Source organism: Falco rusticolus, chromosome 7 (assembly GCF_015220075.1).
Source record: "Falco rusticolus isolate bFalRus1 chromosome 7, bFalRus1.pri, whole genome shotgun sequence".
Taxonomy (NCBI): domain Eukaryota; kingdom Metazoa; phylum Chordata; class Aves; order Falconiformes; family Falconidae; genus Falco; species Falco rusticolus.
Window position 1 is genome coordinate 54655369 of NC_051193.1, and position 25820 is coordinate 54681188.

Below are 25820 nucleotides of genomic sequence, written 5' to 3' on the forward strand. Positions count from 1 at the left end.
AACATTGCTGAATCCATCACCATGTATTCTAATACATTTACTGAGCACAGAGTCCATAAACATTTACAGAATACTCTTGTTCAACAGAAGCCAAAACCAACAAAAAAGTCCCATTTAATTTCAGTAGAAGCCAATGCTTTACTTGAGTAACAACACTGCAGCTAGCAGGAACTATTACTACCTCATAAATTTTGCCTTTAACTACAGCTTGTGCCACAGAGGGACACATTCATTCACTATAAATCAAACACAGTTTATTGAATTTCTGATCCAATGTTATATAAAATAAACTCACCATAATAACCAACTTTTACATAGTTACTGTACACAGGAAAAGCTCTGGGTAGTGACAGAGGAAAGCTGATGAAAGGCTCTTTATAAAGACCCATACTTTCCTTTAATAGGCAATCATATGCTAACGCACAAAAAATAATAGGCACAATATGGTGTGTTGCAAAATTGATCATGAGTTTAGAGAATATTTTTACATTACTACACTGCTAATCTTTCACTGACACAATTTTCCCTTCTGGAGATTTGGGATAAAAAATACTAACTACTTGTACTGTGGTTTTTGACATGGAGGAATTATTTACCTGTAGGGAAACATTTTGATGGTATGATAATTGAATAAATTAGAAGAACAACCTCACTGAGAGCAATGGTACGTTCAGGATGACTAACACAATCCTTATAACGTGCAACTGGGTCATGTCACCCCTGCAATGTCCCACTAAAGCACATAGTAGATATAATACAAAGATTGGCCCAAACTAATATTCCAGAGCATCTCACCCTGAATTTTGATAGAAAGGCTAGAACTGAATCTGAACTTTGTGTACATAGAGATCTTTCTCATTTATTCATAAACATTTGTTTATTTTAGGCCTTCATTCCTTATGACCACTTTTGCCATTAACTTTGTTTTCTCATGGCCTTTTCTGAGGCTTCATGTTTGTTCCCACCACAAACAGCCAGGTCACCAGCTGCATTCCAGTGTCCTTCTGCTGAAGGCAGCCCCTCACTCACGCACTCATTTGGCCAGTGCTGCAGGACTCCTGCTAAGCCAACACAGACATCAGACAGGCACATGCAGTTCAACTCTGCCACAGAAGTGTCCTCAGCAGAAACCCAAAGCCCCGGCAAACCTCACCTGGTGGCCAGAGTCTCAGCTCAGTGTAACTGGGCCAGTGCAGCTTAGTCCCAGAAGCCACAGCTGTCAAAGGTGTTGACTCCAGCCCTCAGTACTGCAGCAGATATGGTTCTGCTGGACCAAAAGACAGTGACTGGAGATAACATGTTTCTGAACACCCGATGTCGACTAGTTTGTAAAGCTATTTAAAGGTAAAAAGTGGTATGAAAGTGTAAAGTGTCCTTCATAATTTTATAGAAATATTCAAAAATTACTTATAAAAATATTTTTTTTCAGAGGTGCCATTTCTGTCACTGTTTATAATAATTTCATAATATATAGGTAAATGCATAGGGCATGAATACGTATTTTTTTCTCTTGTTTTGTATCACTCCATCAGTCATGGAAACTTTTGGGGCAAGGGAAAGCACAAAAAAGAAGATTAAAAATATACTTTAGTGGTGTTGTAAAGTATATAGTCCATGTCCATTATGCTTTACAGTGAGTTCTGATTTGTACCACTGTCACTATTGCATAAAATTTTGAAATTTCCTGCAGAGGCATTGGGAAATGGAAAAATTTGGAGGTACCTGCTAACCATGAAAGTGACTTGCATGATAGAACTGAGACTGGGACTGGCATTTTCCTATATAAAATACATTATCTGTTTCCTTCACTGTAAGCCTTTCCCATGTCTCCATGAAAGTCATCTTTAAAGTGGAATTTTTATCACTATTACATTTTCTTATAACATGTGTGTTCATCCCTAACCATTTAGTATTGGGGATGACAGCATTTCCCCCTTTCCACAGTTCTTGTTTCATTCCAACAGCAGGTGGAAAAGCCTCAAAATAGAAGTAGTATGAGCTCCATTGCTTGGCACACTGAAAACTAAATAGACAATACACTAGAAAGGAAGTATAGGAAGAAACAGTTCTGCACTACCAGGAGATAGATTGGATGACCTGACCTGATAACTGGATGACCATCTCACTCTAATTTCCAGTACTTTGTAATTTACTCTACATATTCTCAAGATGAAAGAAAAGACAGAAGACCCCAAACATAATAACTTTAATGCAGATCTACTGCATAATCAAAAATTCCCTGTGTTCCTCACAGAAACCACTGACTTCTTTATCCCAAGCACACTACCTTCATGCAAAATTTTACTTTTCTGCAGAATATTTTAACCCCTAGACATATAAAGCAACAGCTTTGAAAAGACAGAATTACAGTCAATTTACTAGGTTACATAAATATCTGTTTTCCCCCTTTTCCCTTATACAAGAGTAATTATGGCAGTTTGGTATTGCCCTGCCAGTATAGTTTCTCTTCCACTTTTTTCTTTTTCCACTGGCAGAAAAGCAGCATCTTAAAAGTTTTTCTGAAAGTTTTGTTACAGAGAGCATAACAAATGGGGTTAACAGTGCTGTTCACATAGCATAGCCAATATCCAAGGTGCCACAGTGTCAAGGGAATGCAGTCAGAGCAGAATGTGGAGATCAAAACCATGATATTGTAGGGAGTCCATGTGATGATAAAAGCCAAAAGAATGGCACTTAAAGTTTGTGCTGCTTTGCGTTCCTTTATAAGAACCATCCGTTTCCTTTTGGTGATTTGGTTATTTACATTTGGATCCATGCTTTTGATGGAAGGATCCTTTGACAGAGCAGCAGAACAAGGAGTTATTTTTACTTTACGGCAACCATTGTTGGCTTGCTGGGTGCCATCAGCCTTAACCACCAACCGGAATTTATAGGCCACACATTTTTTATTTTTTTGTATGTGGCCTTTGGCAGGTGACAAAAAGTATTTCTGGTTCTCAAAATCACTTTCTTCAGGTTGGTCTTTTACAACATCTGTACTTTCATGAAACTCTTCTGTCTTACCTTTAGATGGACTTTTGTAAGTTACTTGGAAAACTGAATCAGTGGCAAGTTTATCCTCCTCTTCTGAAGATGCATAGCTGCTGCAGGTGGTTAACTGGTCAGCCTTAGCCCAGTCGTTACAAGTACTTGCTGCCTGAGAGGTTTTCACCGTAGCTGATGTACTTCGACTAGATGAAGACCAGGAAGCCTGACACCTCTCTCTTTTGACTAAGTTTTGTTGCTTGCAACTGAAGCAAGACTTCAGGAGAGCTTTCTGGGGCTTTATCATCTCAAACTCTGCCACAGATTCTGAACCTTGCAGTTCAGCAAGGTCCTTGGTACGTTTCTCTGTCTCTTTATAGATTCGGCAATACAGAATGGTCATCATGGACACTGGAATGTAAAAAGCAGCAATTGCAGTTCCAAAGGTGATAATGGGCTCATATAAAAACTGGATCTGGCACTCATCAGGTGGTACTGTTCGTTCACCCACAAAATACTGCCAGCACAAGATTACAGGGGCCCACAACACGAAGGAAATTAGCCAAGCCAGACCAATCATGATGCCAGCTCTTTTGGGTGTGCGTTTTGCCCTGTAAGTTAAAGGCCTTGTGATGGAAAAATATCTGTCAAAACTGATGACTAGGAGGTTCATCACTGAGGCGTTGCTAGCTACATAGTCCAGTGCTAGCCACAGGTCACAGGCAAGGCTTCCAAGAGACCAATGGCCTATGAGTATATAGGACGTATAAAGGTTCATAGAAAATATTCCAATGATGAGATCTGCACAGGCAAGGCTCAGCAAGTAATAATTGTTGACAGTTTTGAGCTGACTGTTAACCTTGAAGGATATCATTACAAGAATATTTCCCACTATGGTTATCAAGCTTACAATTGCAGTCACAGTGGCAATAGTAATGACTTCCCAGAGGCTATGCCCTTCTAACTGCTTATGGTTGATGGATGAACTGTTTACAAAAGTAGAATTGCTGAATAAATTTACTTCCATTCTTGTTCTTGGTGTATAGTCATCAGGATCTTAGCACTGTTGCATATTGCTTTCTGTACTCAAAAATATTCTTTTGGAGACAACTGTAAAGATCAAGGGGAAAAGAAAGAAAATGAAAGTAGCTCATTAAATAGCACAGACTTCCATTAGAGTTACCATGAAACACTTGTAAAACTATCAAATTATTTGTGCTCTCTTTTTGCATTTTGATTATTGTTTCCACCATTGAACACAACTAAAACACACAAATGTACTATTTAGGACAAGGTATTCTGGCATCTTATGACCTTTCTAAATGTAATCAAAACAGGTATTGTTTCTTAAGACAGTCATGCCAGCTCATGTATTTTGAATACCTGAGGAGACACCTCACATATTCTTAAAGACAGATATTCAAAGTTTTGCAGTGCAATAAGACAGCGAGTCACTGTGTTGTTTCCTACAGTACTATGTAGAAGACGTGTCAGGATTTCAGAAATTATCTTTGGAGAATTTGGAGAAGTCATCAACAGCAGAAAGAAAGTAAGAGGAAACTGAGGATGCATAGGGAGTTAGGAACCAAGGTGGTATGGTGGCAGCAGGAAACAATTAGGTGTTAGAAGTGCTTGAGGCAATAGAAGGGGAGTCTGAGTTAAGGAAGCAGGCAAGGCCAAGAAGATGCTTTTGAAAAAATAAGTTAGGCAGGAAAGACTTTTCCCTATTAGGAGTCTCAGGACAAAGAAGACTGAGTGAGGCATGGAAGTGCAGTTTGGGTAGTTTAGGTGAGTGAATGGTAGGGCTGAGGATTGAAAAGAGTAAACTGAAGAAGCAGCAGCAATGGATGACCACAGTGACAATGCAACAAACAATTTAATACTCGCATAAGCAGTGAAAGGTGGAAATGTCACTGCTGTCACTCTATTAATTCATGCATGCCTCTGATGTCCATCTTTTCCTACATTCTTCACTGCTGTTTTCTTGTCCCAATGAATGCATGCCTGAATTAGGCAATTTGGTTCTTTCACAGATATCCACTGTTGGGTTTTTTTGAGTTATTCCATCACATCAGATGATGCTGATCAGTTGTTTGATGCTTAATCTTGCTAGACTGTGTAATTTTGGATAGTAGTTAGTTTTTAAAGTCAGAAATGAAAGACAAATTATTAACAGTTTGTTTACTGGGCATCTAGCCAGTATAAAACCGGTAAGACAATCCCCTTTTTTTTCAAAGCAGACACAGGTTCAGCTAAAATTATCACATAAATCACCTATTAAAATCCAACTCTTAAGGCTTTAGGATTTTCTCTGCATCAGATCTCTATTATACGGTCCTCCCTATCCATCCACGCCACTTCTCTGTGTTTTCGTCTTCCATCCTAACTCTCAGAACATTATTTTCTTTGGGCTTGGCAAGTGTCTTCTATTAACCGCAAGCTTTCACAGCTTATCCTTTTCCCACATGCCAACATCTATCTTTTGTGTGAAGTAGTTGGGTCCTGTCTTTCAGCTGAATACATCAATATTTTATAGCCACCAGCTGAATTTTCAGAAAAGCATCTTATTTGCTTTCATTGTTCCCTCCCCTTTTGTCCCAGGTCTCCTAAACATCCACAGAAGTATATCATCTTTCTTCTTCAAGCCCTCCCTAATGATTACCTCTTGTGATGAAATTCAATAATGGTGCATCTCCTGGCGTACTGAGACCACTGCCTATCATACTACCTAAAATGGTTCTCCTCCATCTGTGTGTGTCTGTCATCTTCCGTCTTATATTTAGATGTTTGTGCATCTGTATTCTGCTTATACACAGCATACACTGAGCCTAACAACAGGATTCTAGTTCAGCTATAGGCCTTGCAGCCTAGCAATAATCGTAATATATGCATACTGACCATCTGTATGCTTGGCGCCCTACAGCCTCCAGAGCCAGTCTAGCAGCCAAGAATAGCTAAAGTGCCACAGCGTTCTAATGAGCCCCATGCAAGGAAAGACATTTCATCCTGCATTCTGCAAAGACTTCTGCCAAGTCAGAGCTGTCCTGATGGCTGGGCGTGCTGCCTTTACAAATCTTTACACAACCTTGAAGAGCAAGAATTCTTTTAATGTGAAACAAAGGTGTGGAGCAGCTGCATGGCCATGATAGGTAGCTGAGCCATAAGAGATGAATTTGTGTGTCTCTGCTACCTCACGTGGCTTATGCTTTTTTTTTTTTTTTCCTGCAGACAGTCAGTGCAGTTGTTCTGCATGCCAACAGCTCCATGTGATTAAATTTTTAAGCATAGCAGTGTGGTAATGGGTTTAGTGTGGCAATGTCAGGGGGCAGTGAGGGCTGGCTGCTCTGCAAGGGAAGGTGAGTCATGGGTGGATCATGATACTAAGGCAGGTGGGAGCAGAGACCCCACCAAGAAGCAGGATGTGGAGCAGCACATTTGATTCATGATCAGGGCCAGAGACAGTGGTCAGGGTCATGCAGAGTCCAGCAATTGCACAGCATGTCCATAGTGATGAGGCAGGTCTGAGACCAAGCCAGAGAGTCCAGTCAGAAGGTCCGAGTCAGGATCTTGTTATAGTTGAAATTGAAATAGCTAGAGTCCGAAATAAATTCACTAAGTATTTATTAAGGCAGGAAAGCAAAAACAGCGCCGGGCAGACGGGGAGTCGCAGCTCCATCCAGGCTCGCAAATTCAGACAAGTAACGCAGCCCTTTTATTCTCAACTTCAAGGCCGGTTTAAACAGTTATGCTCTCAGTCCTGTAGCAAGAAGCCGTACATTACAAACTAAACTATTTTTACACTAAAGTCTAGACGAAGACAAAGTTGTCATAGTAACATGAGATTATGGTTTAACATTGGCCTTGAGGAGGTACATCTCCAACCTCATGGTTAACAGTTAACTCTTTTCTCACCAGACAAAACATTCTCAAATCTGTTACAGCAAGATCATTCCTTTTGTTAAAAACCCCTTTGATCAGCAAATTACCCTTAGTTACTTATTACAATCTGAGTCAGGATTGAGGTGGTAGGAGACCAGGTGTAGACGTAGCCACTGCCCAGCTGGGATGTAGCACAGATGAGGGCCAGCAGCACAGTCTCAGCTTAAAAGCAGTTGCAAGGGAAAGGAGAGGGAGTCCCTTGCTTCTAGCATTCTTCGCAACAGGCCTGATCAGCAGAGCAGCTGATGTTGGGCTTAGCCAGGTAAACTAACAGCCAACAGTGCTCCTAGAAGGGGCTTGTGCTCTGGGCCTTGACAGCTAATGTATCTGAAACAGTGCCAAGGTTCACAGCCTTTTTGCAAGTTGCAAGATTTCAGCAAAGGCTAGAGATGGTCTTAAAAAGGCACCAGCTATGAATGTTGGGCACATGGATAAACCTCTACTAACTTCCACATTTGCCTGACACCTGGGGCTGAGCAGCTGCTTAGGATGATTATAGGAGATTGTCTGGACTTTCTGCCTTTTTTTGCCAGAAGATGACACTTTTTCTCAGAAGAAAGGACTAGAGGTTGCCCAGACACTGTGGCTTGTGATGCTTTGTCTTTTGGTCACTTACCTTCCCTAACATTATGGTTTAGGAGGAAAGACTGCTGAAGCTACCCCATGTGGTCTGCAGACTTCAGAGCAAGAGCAGAAGGAGAAACTGTTGTCCTGACAGAATTGTTCTTGGTTTGAACTAACGGGCACGAGGAATGCTGGTAATAAGGTATAGAAACTATTATTAGTTTCTAAATAAAAAGCACTTTCATTCTCATCGTGCAAAGCCTTCCCTCCCTCATGGACTAATTTACTGTGATGCCTATAAAAACTGTGATAGTAGCTAAGCTGCTAGTGTGCAAAGATCTCTTCTTGGCATGTTGACCATTGTCATCATCTCTTCATACTCTATCATCTTTTGTCTCACAGGTCTGTGTTAACACTTCACAGTGTTACGTTTTGTTCTCTATTTGTGTAGCATTCAGAGCAATAGTGCCTGCGAGTAGGACTTCCATGTGCTATGGTAACATAGTTTATGTTAATTGTCTATCATAAGAGATGATAATAATAGGAAGATCAAAATTAAATTACAAAATCAGAATGCACATGTACAGTATCATGACTTTGCTATCTGTCTCATAATTATTGATGCATGAACTTCACGCCTGTGAGCTGTAATGATATTTGCTATTTGTTGCCACATATTAGTGATATTTTTTCAATCTATCAGTAAGTATTAATTAATGTGACTTGTTAAATTTGTACATATAGTCAGCTTACAGTTATCTGCAGGCAGATTGTTCATGTCACAGATTAATTGCACCACAGATGCAGGCACAGCTTGGGTTCACCAGATTTTATTAGCTCTCGCTCAGCACTGAGTCTGCCAGACCTGTGCTGGCTGCACAAGGAATCGTTTAGATGCCTTTGCAATGTGCTTGCCAGTGCTGCTCCCTGCCACTTGATTTATTTGCTTGTGCTGCACTGGAGTCATGCTAAGCTAATTTACTGATTCGCTGCACGCTATGCCCCAGAGCTAAGCAGCCTTCACCACAGGTAGTAGTGCAGAGACACTACGGCCCATGATTTCACAGGACAGGAGTTTTGGTCATGTTTTGCTTTAAGGACTACTAGGTTTAAAAACCAGACTGATATTTTAACGCATGTTGTCAAATGACAGCCTGCATGCTCCAGAGAAATTGGGCAAGCTGCTCTGAGGAAACTGGTGAACTTCCCTGAGGACAGCATGGATGCCCCCCTAGTTCACGCAGAGCAGGACAAACCAGCCTAGCTGTATGGCACAGGGCTGTTCCCGTGGCTTTGAGTCCTCAGAGCAGGGTGCTCCTCAAGAGGCTGCAGAGTCACTTCATGCACTTTACATGGTGCAACACCCTATCAGCCGGGGCTGGGTTGCTTTTTCCCTCATTTGCTACAGAAAGCTAACTTTGGGTCCTGCACTTGGGCCACAACAGCCCCACGCAGCGCTACAGGCTTGGGGAAGAGCAGCTGGAAAGCTGCCTGGGGAGAAAGGACCTGGGGGTGCTGGTTGGCTGAACATGAGCCAGCAGTGTGCCCAGGTAGCCCAGGCCAACAGCATCCTAACTTGTATCCAAAACTGTGGCCAGCAGGACCAGGGCAGTGATTGTCCCCCTGTACTGGGCACTGGTGAGGCCGCACCTCAAATCCTGTGTTCAGTTTTGGGCCTCTCACTTCAGGAGGGACATTGAGGGGCTGGAACGTGTCCAGAGATGAAAAATGGAGCTGGTGAAGGGTCTGGAGCACAAGTCTTATGAGGACCGTCTGAGGGAGCTGGGGTTGTTTAGTCCAGAGAAAAGGAGTCTCCGGGGAAACCTTATTGTTCCCTAGAACTACCTGACAGGAGGCTGTAGCAAGGGGGGTATCAGTGTCTGCTCCCAGGTAATGAGTGCTAGGACAAGAGAAAACGGTCTCAAGTTGCTGCAGGGGAGGTTTAGATTGGATATTAGGAAAAATTTCTTCACTGAAAGGGTTTGTCAAGCATTTCAACAGGCTGACCAGCAAGGTGGCTGTGTCACCATCCCTGGAGGTGTTTAAAGACTCATAGATGTGGTGCTTAGGGACATGGTTTAGTGGTGGACTCAGCAGTGCTGAGCTAACAGTTGGACTCGATCTCACAGGTCTTTTCCAACCCAAATGATTCTGTGATCTATATGGCTGTAGCTAAGAGCGCTGTTTTCTAACCATTAAACGCATTTCGGTTTGCTTTGAGTACATGTGGAAACCTGTTTGTTACGCCCCCTTGCCCGCTGAGATCTGCGGAGCGCACAGGGCCGGCGCCGCCGCGGCCCCGCCGGGAGGAGCCAGGCAGAGCACGGGCCGCCGCCGCCGGGGAGGCCGGGCCCGCTGCCGAGACCCGCCGCCGCGCTCTGCCGCCGGCGCCGCAGGTAGGGGGAGCTGCTGAGGGCGCGGGCGCCGCCATTTCCCTCAGTCGCCCTCCGCGGGCGGCCTCTTTCCGGGAGTAGGCGGGGACCGGTGGGCACGGGCCGGCCCGGCCATGCAGTGTGAGCGGGGTGGCAGCCGGCCCCGCAGGGAAGGCGGCCGGCACGGCCGGCGGCGGCCAGGCGGCGCGGAGAGGGCGGCCGAAGCGGCGACTGAAGGAAGCGGCAGGGACGGCCACGGGCGCGGAGGAGGCGGGGGCCGGGGAAGAGGCGGCGCTCACGGGCAGCGAAGAGGCGGGGGCCGGGGCAGGCGAGAGCCTCGAGGTCGCGGGGCAGCGCCGCCGCCCGCCGCCCACCAGCACCGGCGGGTAAGCGGGAGGAGCGCCCGCCCTGCGCGGCGGCGGGGGGAGGCGGGGCGCCGTGCGGCCGCCGCGGTGGGGGCGCAGCTCTTCCCTTTCCCCTGCTCCTCCCCTCCGAGGCTGGGCCGGGCCGGCAGCTGCGCCCCGCGGCCGGGAGCTGGAGGTGGCGGGGTGCAGGCGGCGAGGCCGCGGGGTGCAGCGAGGGGGTGGTGGGCCCGGGCCTGCCAGCGTGACCTCCCCGAGCCGCCTCGGCACCTGCACCAGCCCTCTGCCCCCCGCTTCCACCCCGAAACAGCAGCAGCCGGCACCTGCGTGCTCTAGTGGAGAAACAGATGGGGATTTTCTGGCCGAAATACATTTTTATAATTCTGTGCTGAAAACTAGAAGTCTCGTTTGAAAAACGCATCTGAAAAATACATCTCTCTGTGCCAACGGAAATGAAGAATTGCTGAATATTTTTTGGCACAGCTGATGAGAAGTGGAGATGAGCTTGTGTCTTGTCTAGCCTGTGGTGGTAGCGGTGAAGCATTGGTATCTGATTCACTGGAACGCGTATTTGTCATTCATGCAACTTGATGGTTGTGCTTCGACCAATTATAAAGTGTTTTAGCAGATTAAAAGTAGCACAGACATGCCTAAGAGTACCACAACTACACCTTCAGTTTCCTGTGGAGATGTTAAAATGCTTTCTGCAACACACTGTGGTGTGAGATCAATACTGTGCCTTTAAAAACAGTTTCCATTTATAAATGCTTTGACAGGCCTACATTCAGACTGTCTTGCTTTCGTTAGGGTTGTTGCAACATGGAAACCATGGTTGTCCCTGGACTGGCAAAAGATCACAACCCAGTGCTGATTGGTGTTGGCAGCACTGGGAGTCCTAATGGAGATGAACCAGCTGCTCCCCTGTTTTCGGCATCATGTTGATTAGATTCACTTTGACTTTTATGATGCCATGGCTTTGATTTGACCCAGCCAGTGTTTTATCTATATTAGAACTCCCATGGTTGCTGATGGATTTAAAAAATGTAAAATATTCATCCCTCTTGTCATTGTATTTAGATACATTTTTGCACTCCTGGTTTGGGAGATAGAAGATGCAGCTGGATTGGTACTGTTACCTAGAGCACTGGTCAGTAATTTCATTTGTAAGGGATATAAATTGCCAGTTCATACTGATGTGTACAGACAGGTTTGGATTCTGTATGTGAAACAATGGAGGCGGGGGGGGGGGGGCGGGGAATTCAGCAGGGTTTTCAGAAGGAAACTTATATCCCAAACTGTTTTTTTGTTTTGTTTTTTTGTTTTGTTTTGGTTTTTTTTGTTTGTTTGTTTTCCCAAGTCATTCAACCACTTCCTACTAAGTTGAAATACATTTATATCTGTGTTCTCTCTGGTACTTTTGACCCAGCAGGACCCACTTCATAATTTAGCAGGTGTACTCAGGAAGGGAATCACGTTGCATGCATATTTTGTCCGGATTGTTGTTTGAAGTATTTCAGGAAGCAGTTGAAAAAATATCTTCTGGGACAATTAACAGTATGTTTTGCCTGATCGCTGTGTTATTGACTGATATGCTCTTCATCGTAGTCTACCACAGTGACTTTATTTTTGGCCAAGGCTAATACGAGTTGGGTCTTTAAATGAGAAGTAATAGCTAAGATTTTCCCAGAATGCCACTAAAGAGTGTTTAAGACTAATGCTTTTCCTGTACTGGAGGCTTCTGGTATTAAGTACCTCATGGTCTCTTAGCACACCTGCCACAAATCTTGTGTTTAGCAGCTTGGACAGGACTGGCTTCCAGCAATCCATCCACATAGCATCAACAGCTGTGCCAGCCTGCAGCTGCTGCTGTCTAGTGTTAAATCTGAGCCAATCTCACAATCTACCCCTTCTGAAACAGGGAGGATCTCCTTTTGCCTCTCCTTTCTTCCATCTGCATGGTCAGGCATGGTTTCCTGTACTGTCTGATGTGTGCTAGACCATATTTTCTGAACAGATTCAGGTCTTACCTGGCAAGAAATTGCCCACTTTTATTCTCATTTCCTTGGTGTTCACTCTGTTCAGCCAAGTGACTTGTTTAACACAAGTGCACCCACTCAGTGAGAGGGTGTTTGGCTCAGAGTAAGTGGTTTGGGTGAGAGGAGACCCTGCTGTCTTTCAGCAACAGAGGTCAGATCTTCTCAAGTGGTGATGTGTGAATTGCAGACCTGGCGAATCATGAAATAATACAGGGAATGTGGGTGGCCTTTCTACATCACTTTCCATATCGTGTGCTGAGAAGCTAGAGTCTTCTCTGAAAATAGCTGGTGAGGGTTTTTTTTTGGTTTTGTTGGGTTTTTTTCCCTGTCTTTCTGAAATGAGCCTTAAAGTTCTGTGAAGGGAGGCTAAGGACACTGTTATATTGTTTTGCAATATATAGGATTTCCAAGGGTGATTCTAGCTCTTTTGCTTTCTAGGGTAAAAATTGTGGAGGATTACACTCTGTGTTTCTACGCTGCTGGTGTAAACTTGGCATTTTGGAGGGATTTTCCTACTAGATTTGGATCATTCTAGCATTGTATAATCAGGATGTAGATGACCTGGTATTCTTTCTTGAAAATTATTTTAAGTCTAGGTTCTTCTATAGTTTTAAAGCTATGCTAAATTTATAGTTTTATTTGTTTATACCCCATTTGTTTATAAAACTGTTGCTGCTAAGCTTGATATTTAGGTAATTATTTCTGGAGCTTTTGTTGTTGCTTGAGAAGTTTCTTCTTTATTGTGTCTTCAACTATGAAAAGCTTTATGACAAAATCTACATCAAATTGTATTAAAGTAACCGAGTTTGCATTTGTTGAGCCTGTTATGGACAGAGCAGTAAAATGCAAGTAAAATTATAGGCGAATAGATTCAGTACAGTGTAATAAGGTTGTAAATAAAACCAAACTTCATTAAAACCTCTTGGGAATGCCTAACATTTTTTTACAGTGAAGTAGCAGTTGGCATTAAATTGCATAATATTTCAGAGTATTTCTTAGTCAATTGCATTCATTTAAAACGTCTATTCATCTTCAGTATTTGTGTTTTGGATGTTTTAATTTAGTGGTTCCTAAGCTTGTGTTTGAAGCTACAGGAGGACATTATTTCTGACCTGTACAACAGGGAAAAGTGTAGTGGTGGCATGTTTGCTTCTTGGTCTTTTGTGGTCCAGTGAAGGCTGGACACCACTTTGTGTTTTACACTACTGTAAGTGCACTGTAATCCTTTGTTTTTGGTAATAGGTGATCAGCTGTGCTGCTTGCAAAGCCTGTCAAGACTTAGACTTAGTACTTGCTGAGTCAGTTCTCCCCTCCTCTACTGGGTGCTAATGTAGAAGGAGATCAGGGTGCTATTTCTTAAAAAATAATTATAAATTACTTAAGTCATACCCTGCATGGTAGATCCAGCTGTGGATCAGTCTTAAAGATGAGATTTCATGATTTCTTTTGAGGAAATAGCTCTCTAAGGAACTCCCCAACTCTGCTCTTGAAAGAAGATGCAGGCTGTTTCAAACATGGAATTGTTTTAGAAACTGTGGGAAAAGTGTTCTTATTCCTTGTTCAGAGGAAAAAGGATCTTGCACTCGTTACGTCTTTTTTGTAACTAGTGTGCATGTTGATTTCACTGCCTTGTTTACTGAAGGTTTTGGTCCTCCCTTCAGAAATGAATCTGTGTCTAATTATGACCAGCTGGTTTACCAAATGGCAGATTTCTTTGTAGATCTGTCATCTTGAATAATTTTCTGTTGTTTCTGTCTGCTTTAAGTCATCTATTCTATGCTAAATAGAACACATTTGCAATTATTAATTTTTAGTAAAGTAATGTGGAATTACAATGCTTAAAGGTCCGATTGACCTTGGCCCAATGCTATCTCCTGCTTTTATTCTAACGCCTCTAACTTACTCAGAATTTTATATACTGTCAGAGTTTTAAAATGGATCCAGTTTATCATTGGGCATGATACTGGGTTTTATTTTCATTGTTCTTGTCCACATCCTTTTATGAGTAGTTTAAGGAAACTTTCTTTTGTCTTTTCTGTTTATTACAGTTGAAATTTACAAAGTATCCTTTTAACTTCCTTTTCAGTGATACACTGAGTGTACATGTGATGCTGCTGTTACTTCAGTGCAGCTGGAATTAGGAAGTCAGTTTCAATGGTCCTTTCCTGGCTTTGCACACTGGTTGCAGTAAACGCTTTACTGTTAATGAATGGAGGTTAACAGACTGTTTCTAGTGCAGTCTTTCATACTTCTGGTTAGTTTCATGGTGACATCACACTTATTTAGTGTTTATTATATCTTCATTCTTGTGGTCCCTGATCTAAGAGACCATCTAATGCTGTTAGCATCAGATAAAATTTTCCTATTCAGTGTGAGTTAAAGCTTTACAGTCTAAACAACTGTAAAAAGCAACCTGTTCACAGGCATGGTAACAAAAGCTTGGATTTTTCAGACACAGATACATTTGATTTCGTTTAGAACACTAACAGAGCTTGTGCAGATAGAGGAATAGATTTCTGGATCTTGAACACAATAAACCCTTTGATGTTTTATGTTAATGTTCTCAAAAGGAATTAGGAAAAAACTTATTAAATTATTGTACATCAATTTATGAACTGCACTTAATTACTAGTGAGGAGTGAAGAGCTTCCTTTCTCAGGAGTTTCTCTACTGTCATAAGGTGTGAAGAGGCACAAACTGATTGTGAATGAAGTGTGGATTATTTTATTTTGAGTGTATTGATTTAGATTAAGCATCTTGAAAAGTATGTGAACAAGTGTGAACAACAACTTCTTTAGGGTTGGTTCAGTGTCAAACTGGTGTTTGTTAAATGGGATTCTGCAAGGTTTCATTCTGTATGTGCCTATGTTAAGTGTTTCTATTAATAATTCTGATGAAGGACTGAAATATACAGTGTTAAAATTTGCAGACAGTGCTAAACTGGAAGGGTGGGCAGGAGGGTGGAGCACAGAACAGTCTCAACAAATGGGAGAAAAAGCCTGCAGTAAGGTGTAATTCAAGGTCAAATATAACACTACTACGTTTATGTGGGAAAAATGCAGAGGTGTGTGACTGGTTAAGCTGCAATTTTATAGAAGGGAGCTGGCAGTTTAATGGATGAGGAGGTATCAATTAGCAATGCAGTCACACTGAAGAACTGGTTCTGCTTCTTCAAGGTTTGGACCAGCTGGGGAAAGTTCAGAGGGAGGGAATGAAGAAAGATGTGAAGTCTAGAAGATGTGACCTAGGAAGAGAAGTTGAAGGACCTGGTTCTCTTTTCTCTCTCTCTTCCTGTCCCCCCTGCCCCTTTTCTTTTTTTGTCTGGTGAAGGGGACACTGGTACAGCCTGGATAGCAATGTTTCGTTAAGCAGAAAGGCAAACATGCGTTTTAGGCAGGACAAGAAGAAAAACATTCAGAAGGAGGAGGCTTAATTTGGGCATTAAGGATAAAACTTGAGACTGAAATGGTGGATAGATTGTGTAATGCATTGTGTAGGAAGTACATGGAGATCAGTACAGAAAAATGATGTTAAAGGTTTTAAGAACATGGTGAAGGTTACTGAGCCTACTCAGTAGAGCTGCTGTATAACCACTTGTCACAGCCCTATTTTTTTCTTCTGTTTTTTCAAGGCTGTCTTAGCAATGGAAAATAATAAATGTTTTTTATCCAGCCAAAGTGAATTTATTCTTTTAAGTTTCTAGACATTAGAGAAATCCACTTTTCGCAGCTCTGGGGACTGCAATGTTTCATAATAATCCCTGACTCTTTAGCGTGGAATGATTTAGTGATATTTATTATTATTCGTTTATCATATTTTACCAACTTCCCTGCTAATTCAACTTGAAACACTTTTAGTGAAAGCATTCCATTACACAGGTGAACGTGCAGCATCATTGCTGCATAACAGCTTCATGTCTGACTTTGGGTGGGTTTTTTTGGTAACTTCTTTGGAAAGAGCACTTAAATGCTTTTGTTCCTCTATTTTTCCCCCTCTGGTCTCTGGGGCAGTAATTTGGTAACTTTCAAACAGCTTTTTTTATCAGCTCTGTATTTTGTTAATTGTATGAAATCACATCTTTCAATTGTTACCTTATTTAGATATAATTATCCCATAAAATGGAGTGGATTTTGGCCAGAGGAAATGTAAACTGTGTAATACCTTGAATATTGGGGAGGCTTTCCCAAGGACTTCCCATCTTATTTAACTGAACATGTTAGAATTTAGGGAAGAAGTAAAACCTACGGTTTTAAGAAGCCGTCCATCCATCTTAAAATGCGTTTTGGCCACGGTGCAGTGCTGGTGGTGACCAGCAGGTGGCGCAGGTGGCCCGTCGGCCCGCGCCGGCGGCTCCCGGGCTGCTCCGGCACGGCCGGCCGCCCTCGGGCGAGGGGGAGCCCGCGTTGGGGGATGGAGGGTCGGGGTGCCTGCACGTCGTGGCAAGGGAATGTTTTTCTCGTCTGTTTTCTGAACGTATAGCGGAACGTTGGAAAATCACACATCTGTGATTCGCACACACATATATAATTCATTAGGACTCGCTCCTGGATATTTGTGCCAAACACAATTCTAACGGGCAGTTATTTGTAGGAAGTTAGTAATCCTCAGCTAAAAGAATCATGTTGTGCTACAGGGATGTGTGGCTGGGCCCAGAGAACATCGTATAGGGTTTTATATGGGTACATCAAGTGAGAGATAGTAGGTATTTATGTTGAAGGACAAAATTTGTAGAAGTGATGAAATTTGATCAAAAAATTATTCCACACAGTACTGCTTCTGGTTTCCTCACAAAAGAAACTGGGTAGTTTCGGGAGCCCTGTTATGGATTTCCAGCCAGTCTAATGGTGCTGCACAGCCTTTGTAGCTATCAGGTTTCACTGTATTTTAAAGAAACGAAAAAAATTGCTGATTATTGATTCAGTGGTGATTTAGGGCCTTATAATAAGTAAGAGGAATATTTCTTACAGGTTTGCATAATCAAAGGATTTCAAGCCTGTGTGATTCAGTGTTCTATGGTAAGACATAGCAGGGGGTCCATTTCCCACTGTTCTCTTTCAGGTATGTGATTTCTCTGGTTTTTTATGTGCATGTGAGTTTTCTTTTTCTTTCTTTCTTTCTTTTTCTTTTTTTTTTTCTTCTTTTTTTTTTTTAATAAGGCTTTAACTTTTCTGCACGTAGACTTACTAATACATCCTGCTGGTAAGACCTGTACATCTACTGGAGTATGTGAGAATCTTGCCTCAAGGTCCTGTTTCTATTCCTGCTTCACTTTTCCCAGAGGATAACCGTACAATTATAGGCTTTACAGACTTTCTCTTTAACCCTGGAATAGCCAGCATCTTTGTCTTGTAGAGAATAGTGATGATTCTGGGCCAGAGCTCTTCCTAGGCTACTGCTCTGTCACTGGCATGTTGTGAGGCCTTCAGCTTTTTCTGATTGCTTGACAAACTATGGGTTTGGGTTTTGGTCGTTAACTTTCTTAATTTTTATTTTTTTACTTTCTGTATTCTGTTTCAGGCTGTACTACTCAGGTAATGCTGCTTTGCTAAGGTCACTGGCTTACTATGTTCCTGTTACTTTACTTCGTAACAGCAACAGAAGCTCAGGTGATCCCATGCTCCTTATTTCTTTTCCTTCCACTTCCCCGTAATTCTTAGCAAGGGTGTTGAAAGATTATTGTCTCAGAGTAAAATTTATTTATAGAGATAACTTAAAAAATGAATTGTGCCAATGAGAGAAGTTAGTTCCTTGAGTATTTTTGGCATGGCTCTTAGTTTGAGTTCCTGTCAAGAATGGGGATTTTGGTGCAAATGTGCTTTGTGGGATACACTTGAGTGTAATATTGGTGGACTCAAAGTGGTTTCCCTCCTGATGGAACCAGAGTTGAAGTTGTCCGCCTGTTGTCCAGACAGTTGAGCATTGTCTGGAGCTCACCGCTGAAAAATGGGTGCAAAGTTCTCCTGCAGTTAGTGTTCTGTATGCACCTAGAGCTGGCAACCAGTACAGACTGTTGCAAGTAAAGATGTGATGTGCACATGAAATCCTGGGATCACAGAGCATCCCAACAACTACAACCCACCCCTCCTTTACGTTGTTGGTAATTTGGATGTGTTTGCACTTCCAGCAAGTTCTAAATGGTTCTTAGAGCTTGTTCACAGTAGTTAACTGTAGGATCAGTCCATCATTGTGCGGTAGCTTTTACTTTTTAGAATTATACTCTAGACCAATGGCAAAATAAAATGACGTTTTAACATCTTGGGTTTTTTAAGTATGGCATTAGGGTGTCGAGGATCTCAGACAATGATTCTTCACTACTTTATGTTGTTGTTGGGTTTAGGGAAGCCCATCCTTTAAGACTATTTAGGAAAGTATCTTTCAGAGGATTCCCCTGCTACCTCCCTCCAAAAGAAAGTTGGTGATGAATGAGGAGGGGGTGTCTGAGGTTTGAGTGCTGATCTCTAAAATGTCTGCACTTGATAGGTTTACATCTGTTTGTGTAGAATTATTTGAGCCTTGTTTAATGACAGACTTTACAGATGTTCTGTCTAGATAGGAGTCATGTTTTTTTCTTCATATCTAAGTAAGTTTGAACATAAGAACTTGTCAGGATCTAGACTACTTCTGTTATTTCAGGTTAGGTTTCTGCAACTGCAATGATGCTTTTGAGGGAGGAAACTTTGGTTAGATTCTTTATCTACAAGTCACATATTGTAGAGGACTATAGTTCACACCAGGTCATAGTCACATACTAATGTTTGAATTACCCATAAAACATTTCAAAAATCAATGGTGAGAAATATCATTTGCTATTGAGGTTAGTATGACATCTTCTAGAACTGTACTTTGCAAGCATTGGAAAAGTAACAGTTTTATGTAAAAACTTCAAGCACAAGTCTCTTTCTAGCTGCATGAGCTGTTTTTCGCTTTGACTGGAGCATCATTCCTGTTATGCACAGGTTTCAGAATAGGATGTCTCTCTTGGCTAATTCTATCTTTAGCTAACCCAAAGTGATGAGTTCCAGTATCCAACATTTATGAAGCAGTCTTAGGATTTCATCCCTCTTTCAAAAATTCTCATCCTGTACGATAAAGACTAAAAGCTTTTTTCTTCATGCTACCTGTTCTCTCAGCTGCCCTCTCTGCTAATTAAGCATCTCTTTAGCTTTGGTAGATCTCTCTAAAGGTCATCAATAGAGCAAACTAGTGAAGAGGATTACAGGGATATTTTTTCTCTTTTCATGAAAGAACCTCTCTTGAGGCTTTTCCTCCCTTATTCTAAAGGGTGGTGGTGGGAAAAAGCACATTAGCCTTTTCCTTTTTGCCTCAAGTTGAGAAAAACCTGTTTATAATAGAAACTTGAACTTGTACTGGAAAAGTTGTGATGTCTAGGTGAGTGATAAGGAAGTAAATTGTTTCTGTTAATGACAAGGAATGCTTAAAAATCATTGGAGGGTCACTACAAATTAATAGGTAAATACGCTAATATCATGGAATCATAGAATGGTTTGAGTTGGAAGGGACTTTGAAGATCATCTAGTTCCAACCCCTGCTGCTACAGGCAGGGACACCTTCCACTAGATTGGTTTGCTGAAAGCTCCATCCAACCTAGCCTTGAATGCTTGCAAAGGTGGGGAATCCACAGCTTCGCTGGGCAGCCTGTTCGAGTGCCTTGCCACTCTTAGTGAAGAATTTCTTCCTAGTATCTAATCAAAATCTGCCCTCTTTCAGCATAAAGCCATTGTCCCTCATCCATTATGGGAAGACTGTGAACATAGAAACATGTGTATGACCTCATCCCTATTAATACTTTTGAAGAAATAATTTAAAACTTACCCTGTAATGGGTGTAACTGTAATGATGGAACAGATTTAGCATTGACAATACTATTTACTTATTAGTACTGTTGAAAAATCATGCAGTGCAGTGCACATAATATTAAATATCTTTTTTTTTTTTTTTTTTTTTTTGTCTTTGCATTTTATTAGGAGTAGTCTGGAAAAAAACCCAAAGCATTAAAGCAAAAGGATTTTCAAATACCTGTACTGACTTGTTGAATCTGGCTGCCAAGAACTGTGATTAAGTGACTTTTACAAATGCTTGTTTTCTGTTGAATAATTGGAAGGGGAAAAAATCTTATCTAAATTATGTGAAACCCTGAAGGAGGATATATAATTAAAAGTGGTTTAATTATTTTCAGTGAGACAGGAAAGCAGATTGATGCGCTTATCCGTAATAATTGTTTATTTTCATGCCTTATTGTATCCTTTGTTAGCCACTGAAGAATGCTGCTTATGATGCAGAAAAAAATGTCTCTTAATGAAGTAATGTATTATTTTTGGATTTCTCAAAATATATAGCAAAATCATCCTTGTGTCTGCCAGTTTACATTAGAATCAGCTTGTGCATAAACTTACAGAGCCATTAGCACTGATGCTGCTTTGTAAAAAGGCAGTCAGTGGACACAGAGCCTGTTTTAGATACAGAGGGTGCATAATGAAAAGGTTTCAGTCTGCAATGGGTAGTGAAGGATCTGGAGAATGTGGAGAAAAGAAACAAGTTCAAACTGTGGTCTGTTTTCTTCCCAATTTCAAATACGAAGTGCAGTCAAGTTTTTTTCACTTCTCAGATAAGTGACCTGCCATCAGACTTTAAATACTTTTTGAACTGAATTTCCCTCCATTCCTTGTTTTCAGTCCCTTTTGTATTTTATGTAAAAACATGATATTGTCATAAAGGTAGAGCAGGGAATGAAAGAAAGAATCATGTGAAGTGTTATGCATTTTTTTCTTTGGTTTTTTTTTTTTTTTTTTCTTGTGTGTTTGTGGGTGGTGGTTGGGCATCTGCATGGTGCATAGGCCACCAGCTTCTTGAGTTCTGCTGTTAGGAGTGTCCATTTGCTGTACAAAGTAGAATAGGTCTGGCTGAGAAAACAGGCTAGATAACCCATTTCAGAGCATGTAGAGTCACTGTATTCTTGAGGGATGTAGGAGATGCCACTAGAAATGCCTTTGTGCAGAGAAGGGAACTGAATTTATTTACACTTTCTGGATAAAATACTGTAGTTCTGCAGTAGCTGAATAAACATAATTGTATGTATTTACATTCTCTTTGAAATGTTTTGCGGCTTCCCCCTCTCTTATGCCCCAGTCTCCATCTATTCTCAGGTCATTTCAGGTGAAACAGAACTATTTTTGCTGGAGGTTTTACGTTTCTGTCAAAAGTGTACAGTGGTAATGTAGTTGTTAGAGGTTTTTGATAAATTCTTGTATTTCTGTTGCCTGGAGCAGGCAACAGCTTTGAGACCAAGTGCATGCCACACACTGGTTGTATAAAATTCTGCTTCTGACTTACCTGAGTCAGGACAGTGTGATGCCTCTACACCTTTTTTTATCCTTGTTATGTTGATATTTTGATATATACATAGACTCCCCAAACACATTAATCATTAATTCTTGAACTAAAGTATAGCAGTTGGAGGATACAGTGCTCTGACAGCTATTACTATCTTTGAGCTATACTACTAAAAGAGCTTGAAAATGGGGTGTGTGGTGTGTTGCTGGCTTGTCTTTTGGAGGAGCATGGCAGAGACATATTATCCATCGTACAGCTACATTTTGAATTACAGTGCATGTGGATTCAACACAAGCCTACCTCTCTTGGAGACAAACCTACCACAAATCAGATGTTTGGCAGTAACGTGCTGCGTTATGGGACAGCACATTGCATGGTGCCTGAGGGAACTCCAGCTGATTAGTTGCTCTCTCGATGAATTTGTGCTAGGAAGGGGGCTACTGACTTGCATGAGGAAAGCTGGTAATGCAGGGTATGAGTGGCTGCTTTTTTTGCACCAGTTGGGTATACTGTCAGGGAAATCCTGCCTTGATTATGAGGCAGGACTGCAATCTCTAAACTTGGAAGCGTATCATTGGTGAATTACTTTTTTTGCTCATTTCCCCTTTCCTTGTATCACTATGTTGACCGTGTGTTTTACAGCCATCTGTGGAAATGGAAAGGAGAAAAATTTGGCTTCCTCGCTGACCAGGCCATACATTTCTCATGACATTGAAAAAACAAGGAAGAAGAAGGATTTTGGTGTTTGTTTATCAAGTGGGCAGTTAGTACTCTCTTGTACCTCTTCTGTTTTTCCACTGTCTAAAGAAAGAAATTAATTTTAGTATTGGTCTCAGAAATGCTGTTTAAACCCCTGGGAGTTGAGAATAGTATCTTTTTGATGTAGCGTTGCTTTCGTATGTGGTTTTGTCTAGTGTGACTCGACTCTTCTTTTAATCAGTGTCATTCAATATATATTATATATCCTGCTTGCTTGTTCCTTGATATATGGTTTTGCATTCAGCTTTATAGTTGTGTATTTTGTTTGCATGTTAGGCAGTCTGCTTTTTATCCATGGTATCTTTTATATAATTTATTTTTATTGGTTTACTATATGGCTGTGTATTAGTCCTAAAAATTGTCCCTTTTTGACCCCCCTTTCTGAAAATATCATTGAATGAGGCTTTTTGTAACTGAAGTCTTGCTGCTTTGTTGTGCCATACCATAAATATAATAATGCAACTTAATTTCAAAAATGCTCGATAGCTGGATATGCCAGGTTGTTGATAGAAGAGTAGTAGACGTGAGGTTTTTCAGTAGCATGTGAAATTATAATTAGGAAATGGCAGTATATTAGTAATGTAAGATTAAAAATTTAGGGACTATGCTACTGACAGTGTTGCAGATGTAGTGAAAGAAGGGAGGAAAGCAGAATGCTGTCCTCTTGAATTTCTTACGTACAGTACCATTTTAAGGTTTCAAATTAGTAGAGTGTCTCCTTTTACAGCTTTAATTTTTATTATGTGAATATTTCTGTGTTTGCAGTGTGCTGTTACTATGTGATAGTTGATCTGAAAAAGTGACAGATGTTGCGTGTTTTCATTTAAATTCAAGATGGAATTTCCCACTGTAAGCAAAACATCAATACTTGTATACTGACTAAAACCAGTCTCAAATAAAGCTCATGTTTAAAGTTTGACCAATCGATATATTTGTAGCACAGTATCTTTTTTTTAAATTTTTATTTAAAAAATATGTGAATTTGACCAAGGACACCTGTGTGTCCATGTGTTTTATATGGAACAGGAACACTAATGGAGAATCTGAAAGTCTTTAATGAAAGAGAAAACAAAATTGGCTTTAGAAAAGCAAGTTTAACATTGCAGGAAGTTAAAGCCAAGGATATGGCTTACCAGTACACTTAGCCAATGTAGCGGATAACTGCTGCCAGATAATGAAGGAAGGACCTGCTTCCCAGATCCCATGTTTATGGCACGCTTCCAGCCTATCTAACCATTATTTGTGCTTATCTGATTCTGCTGTGAACTGATGCAAGGAACTTAAGCTGGCAGAAGGTTAACAGTAGGAAAGAGAGGAAAACTATTGATTATTTTTCTGCCAGTTTAGGTGTACAATTTCAAAGAATCCTGTTCTGTTTGGTGTCTTTCAGAATGTTTTCTTCTTTAATGCTGTGCCGACTGAAAATGTTAGTGTGGGTGAATATCACTCGTTATTTTCATGTTGTGAAATCCATAGAAAAAAGTCTTACTCTTGCGTGCTTTCTTTTTTACAAAATTAGATGCATTCAAAAAACCCTAAACTTTTAACTTGGTACTAAATGTTATCAAATATTTTTGAATTTAAAGCTAAGAAATAGTTATGTTGTTATTCATATGGAACATAAGTTTTGGAGAACATTCTTATAGCACAGCTGAAATCTTCCAGAAAGTTGGGGGTTTTTGGTGGTGTTTTTCCTTTTTTGTGGCAAAAAAAAATTGCTCTATGGAGAAACTTTGTCACATGTTTTTTCTTGCATGAGAAACCCTGAAGCTTCTTCAGCATGTTAGTTTTGATCTTGGTAGAGAGTTGCTGGTTTTGTTCTAAAACTGTGTGCATGTAGGGGTGTTAAATAAACATTAACTTGTCTGTATAACTGAGATTTTCTCTAAACTTTACTCTTTTGAGCAGACTTTATTAAGGTTATGAAATAACCTTTGTGGGTTAGGATCAAGAGTCAAATTTTTCTGTTCTGCAGACAGATGCTGCTTTGAGTGAGCTTTTTGCATAATTTGTCATACTTTTACTTCATCATTGGTATGGTTGCAGAAGTACAGAGCTTTTCAACACATACAAATTTATAACTGATAGGTTTATTGAAAGAGGCTGTCTTACCCACTGACTCATTAAGACTAGCAAAATAGCAATATTCTTTGAAAAGTCTGTTATTAAACTGTTGAGGCGAATATATACCCTCAATAAACTTTGACTCCGTGATGTTACGGAACTCCTCGTGCGTGTTCTTGACAGATGGTTGTTGAAGTCATTAATACAATTGCTTTTGCAGTTTTAGGAGTGCTAGAATAAAACAACAAAATGAAACACTAAGAATTAGGTATGCTATTGGAAGTTTTCAAACCCTGAGTGGACAAAGCCGAAACCTGCTTGGTCTTGTTTCAGTTTTGACCTTCTTTTGAGTAGGTGGTTGAACAAGATGACCTCTTGCAATCCCTTTTAGCTTGGATTAGTCTATAATACTGTGACATTAAAACAAGAATTGAATCTGTTTCTGAATACAGTCAATCTATAATGCAGGTCAAGATACTTCTATTTAGGAATGGCAGATTTGGTAAGAAGAAATATCTCTCTGTAGAAATTTTCCTTAACCTAACCAGAATAAGTATAATTTGGGTTTAGTATATGACCTACAACATTCACATATGTGGATCCATATGTATGCAATATATAAACCCCCTGACTTTGCTACACATAGCAAATACATAGGAAGGAATGCCACAAACAAACATTGTGGCAATACACTTACTTTGCAAGGTTTTCTTGAAACTTGTTATTTCCGTCAAGACAGAGGCCTCTCTTTTATTTTTAAACTCATATTTTTGACTGAATGTTTGTAAGAAAAACATTCAGCTTTCTTAAGTTACTGTCAATTTGAAGGTAATAGAGCCTGCCAGGTTTTGTTCAGGTCCACGTGACAATTTTGTATAAATTGCTTGATGAGTTTGTGTAGTTGCCAGTAACTTTCATGTCATCATTTCCACTGAATTAAAGAAAAAATACTGTTTTTCTGTTGGTGGAAATGTATTGGCTCAACAAGTTTAAAAAATCAGAAGTCTCTTTATCTATAGCCAGCAGCTGGACAAGCTTTTTACAGGCTCTTTGCTCGCAGCATGGCTCAGCCTTGGGGAAGGGAGGTAAAGGACTGCTTCTACGCAGCTTGTTGATTCTGTACTGCGTTACCCAATTAGTGCACAGTGAGTGCTGAATTTTTAATGGTACCATTCTAACAACATACCCCATCAAACATCCTTCAGTTTGGAGTTTTAATCTAAATGAGTAGGGCTAAATTTTAGATGGTGGTTTTGTAGTTTGGAAAATCCTGTATCTATTGAGTGAAGTCTTGAAATAGGTAGTTTCCAAAATAAATACTTCCTTGACAGGCTTTACCAACTTTCCAACTTTCCTTCTAATGTTAGAGAATAGAGCTTTTGAGACTT

At 40.8% G+C, this 25820-nt stretch overlaps 2 protein-coding genes across 2 annotated transcripts in view; one reads left to right on the forward strand and one right to left on the reverse strand.

Annotated features, from left to right (window-relative positions):
* Positions 1–2196: 2196 nt before the first annotated feature.
* CHRM5 (cholinergic receptor muscarinic 5) lies at positions 2197–4089 on the reverse strand. The gene has a single exon (XM_037395558.1). It carries the CDS (start codon positions 4010–4012, stop codon positions 2429–2431), a length of 1584 nt encoding a protein of 527 aa, XP_037251455.1. The 5' UTR covers positions 4013–4089; the 3' UTR covers positions 2197–2428.
* A 5850-nt stretch (positions 4090–9939) lies between these two features.
* AVEN (apoptosis and caspase activation inhibitor) overlaps positions 9940–25820 on the forward strand; it is a 94476-nt gene continuing 78595 nt past the window's right edge. The window contains exon 1 of the mRNA XM_037394910.1: positions 9940–10246. Within this exon, the coding sequence (XP_037250807.1) occupies positions 9995–10246 (252 nt within the window). The 5' untranslated portion in view covers positions 9940–9994. The remainder of the gene's footprint in view (positions 10247–25820) is intronic.

Bases quoted from the DNA above. Each gene is read 5' to 3' on its own strand.
- CHRM5 (XM_037395558.1), bottom strand. From the start codon at position 4,012: ATGGAAGTAAATTTATTCAGCAATTCTACTTTTGTAAACAGTTCATCC.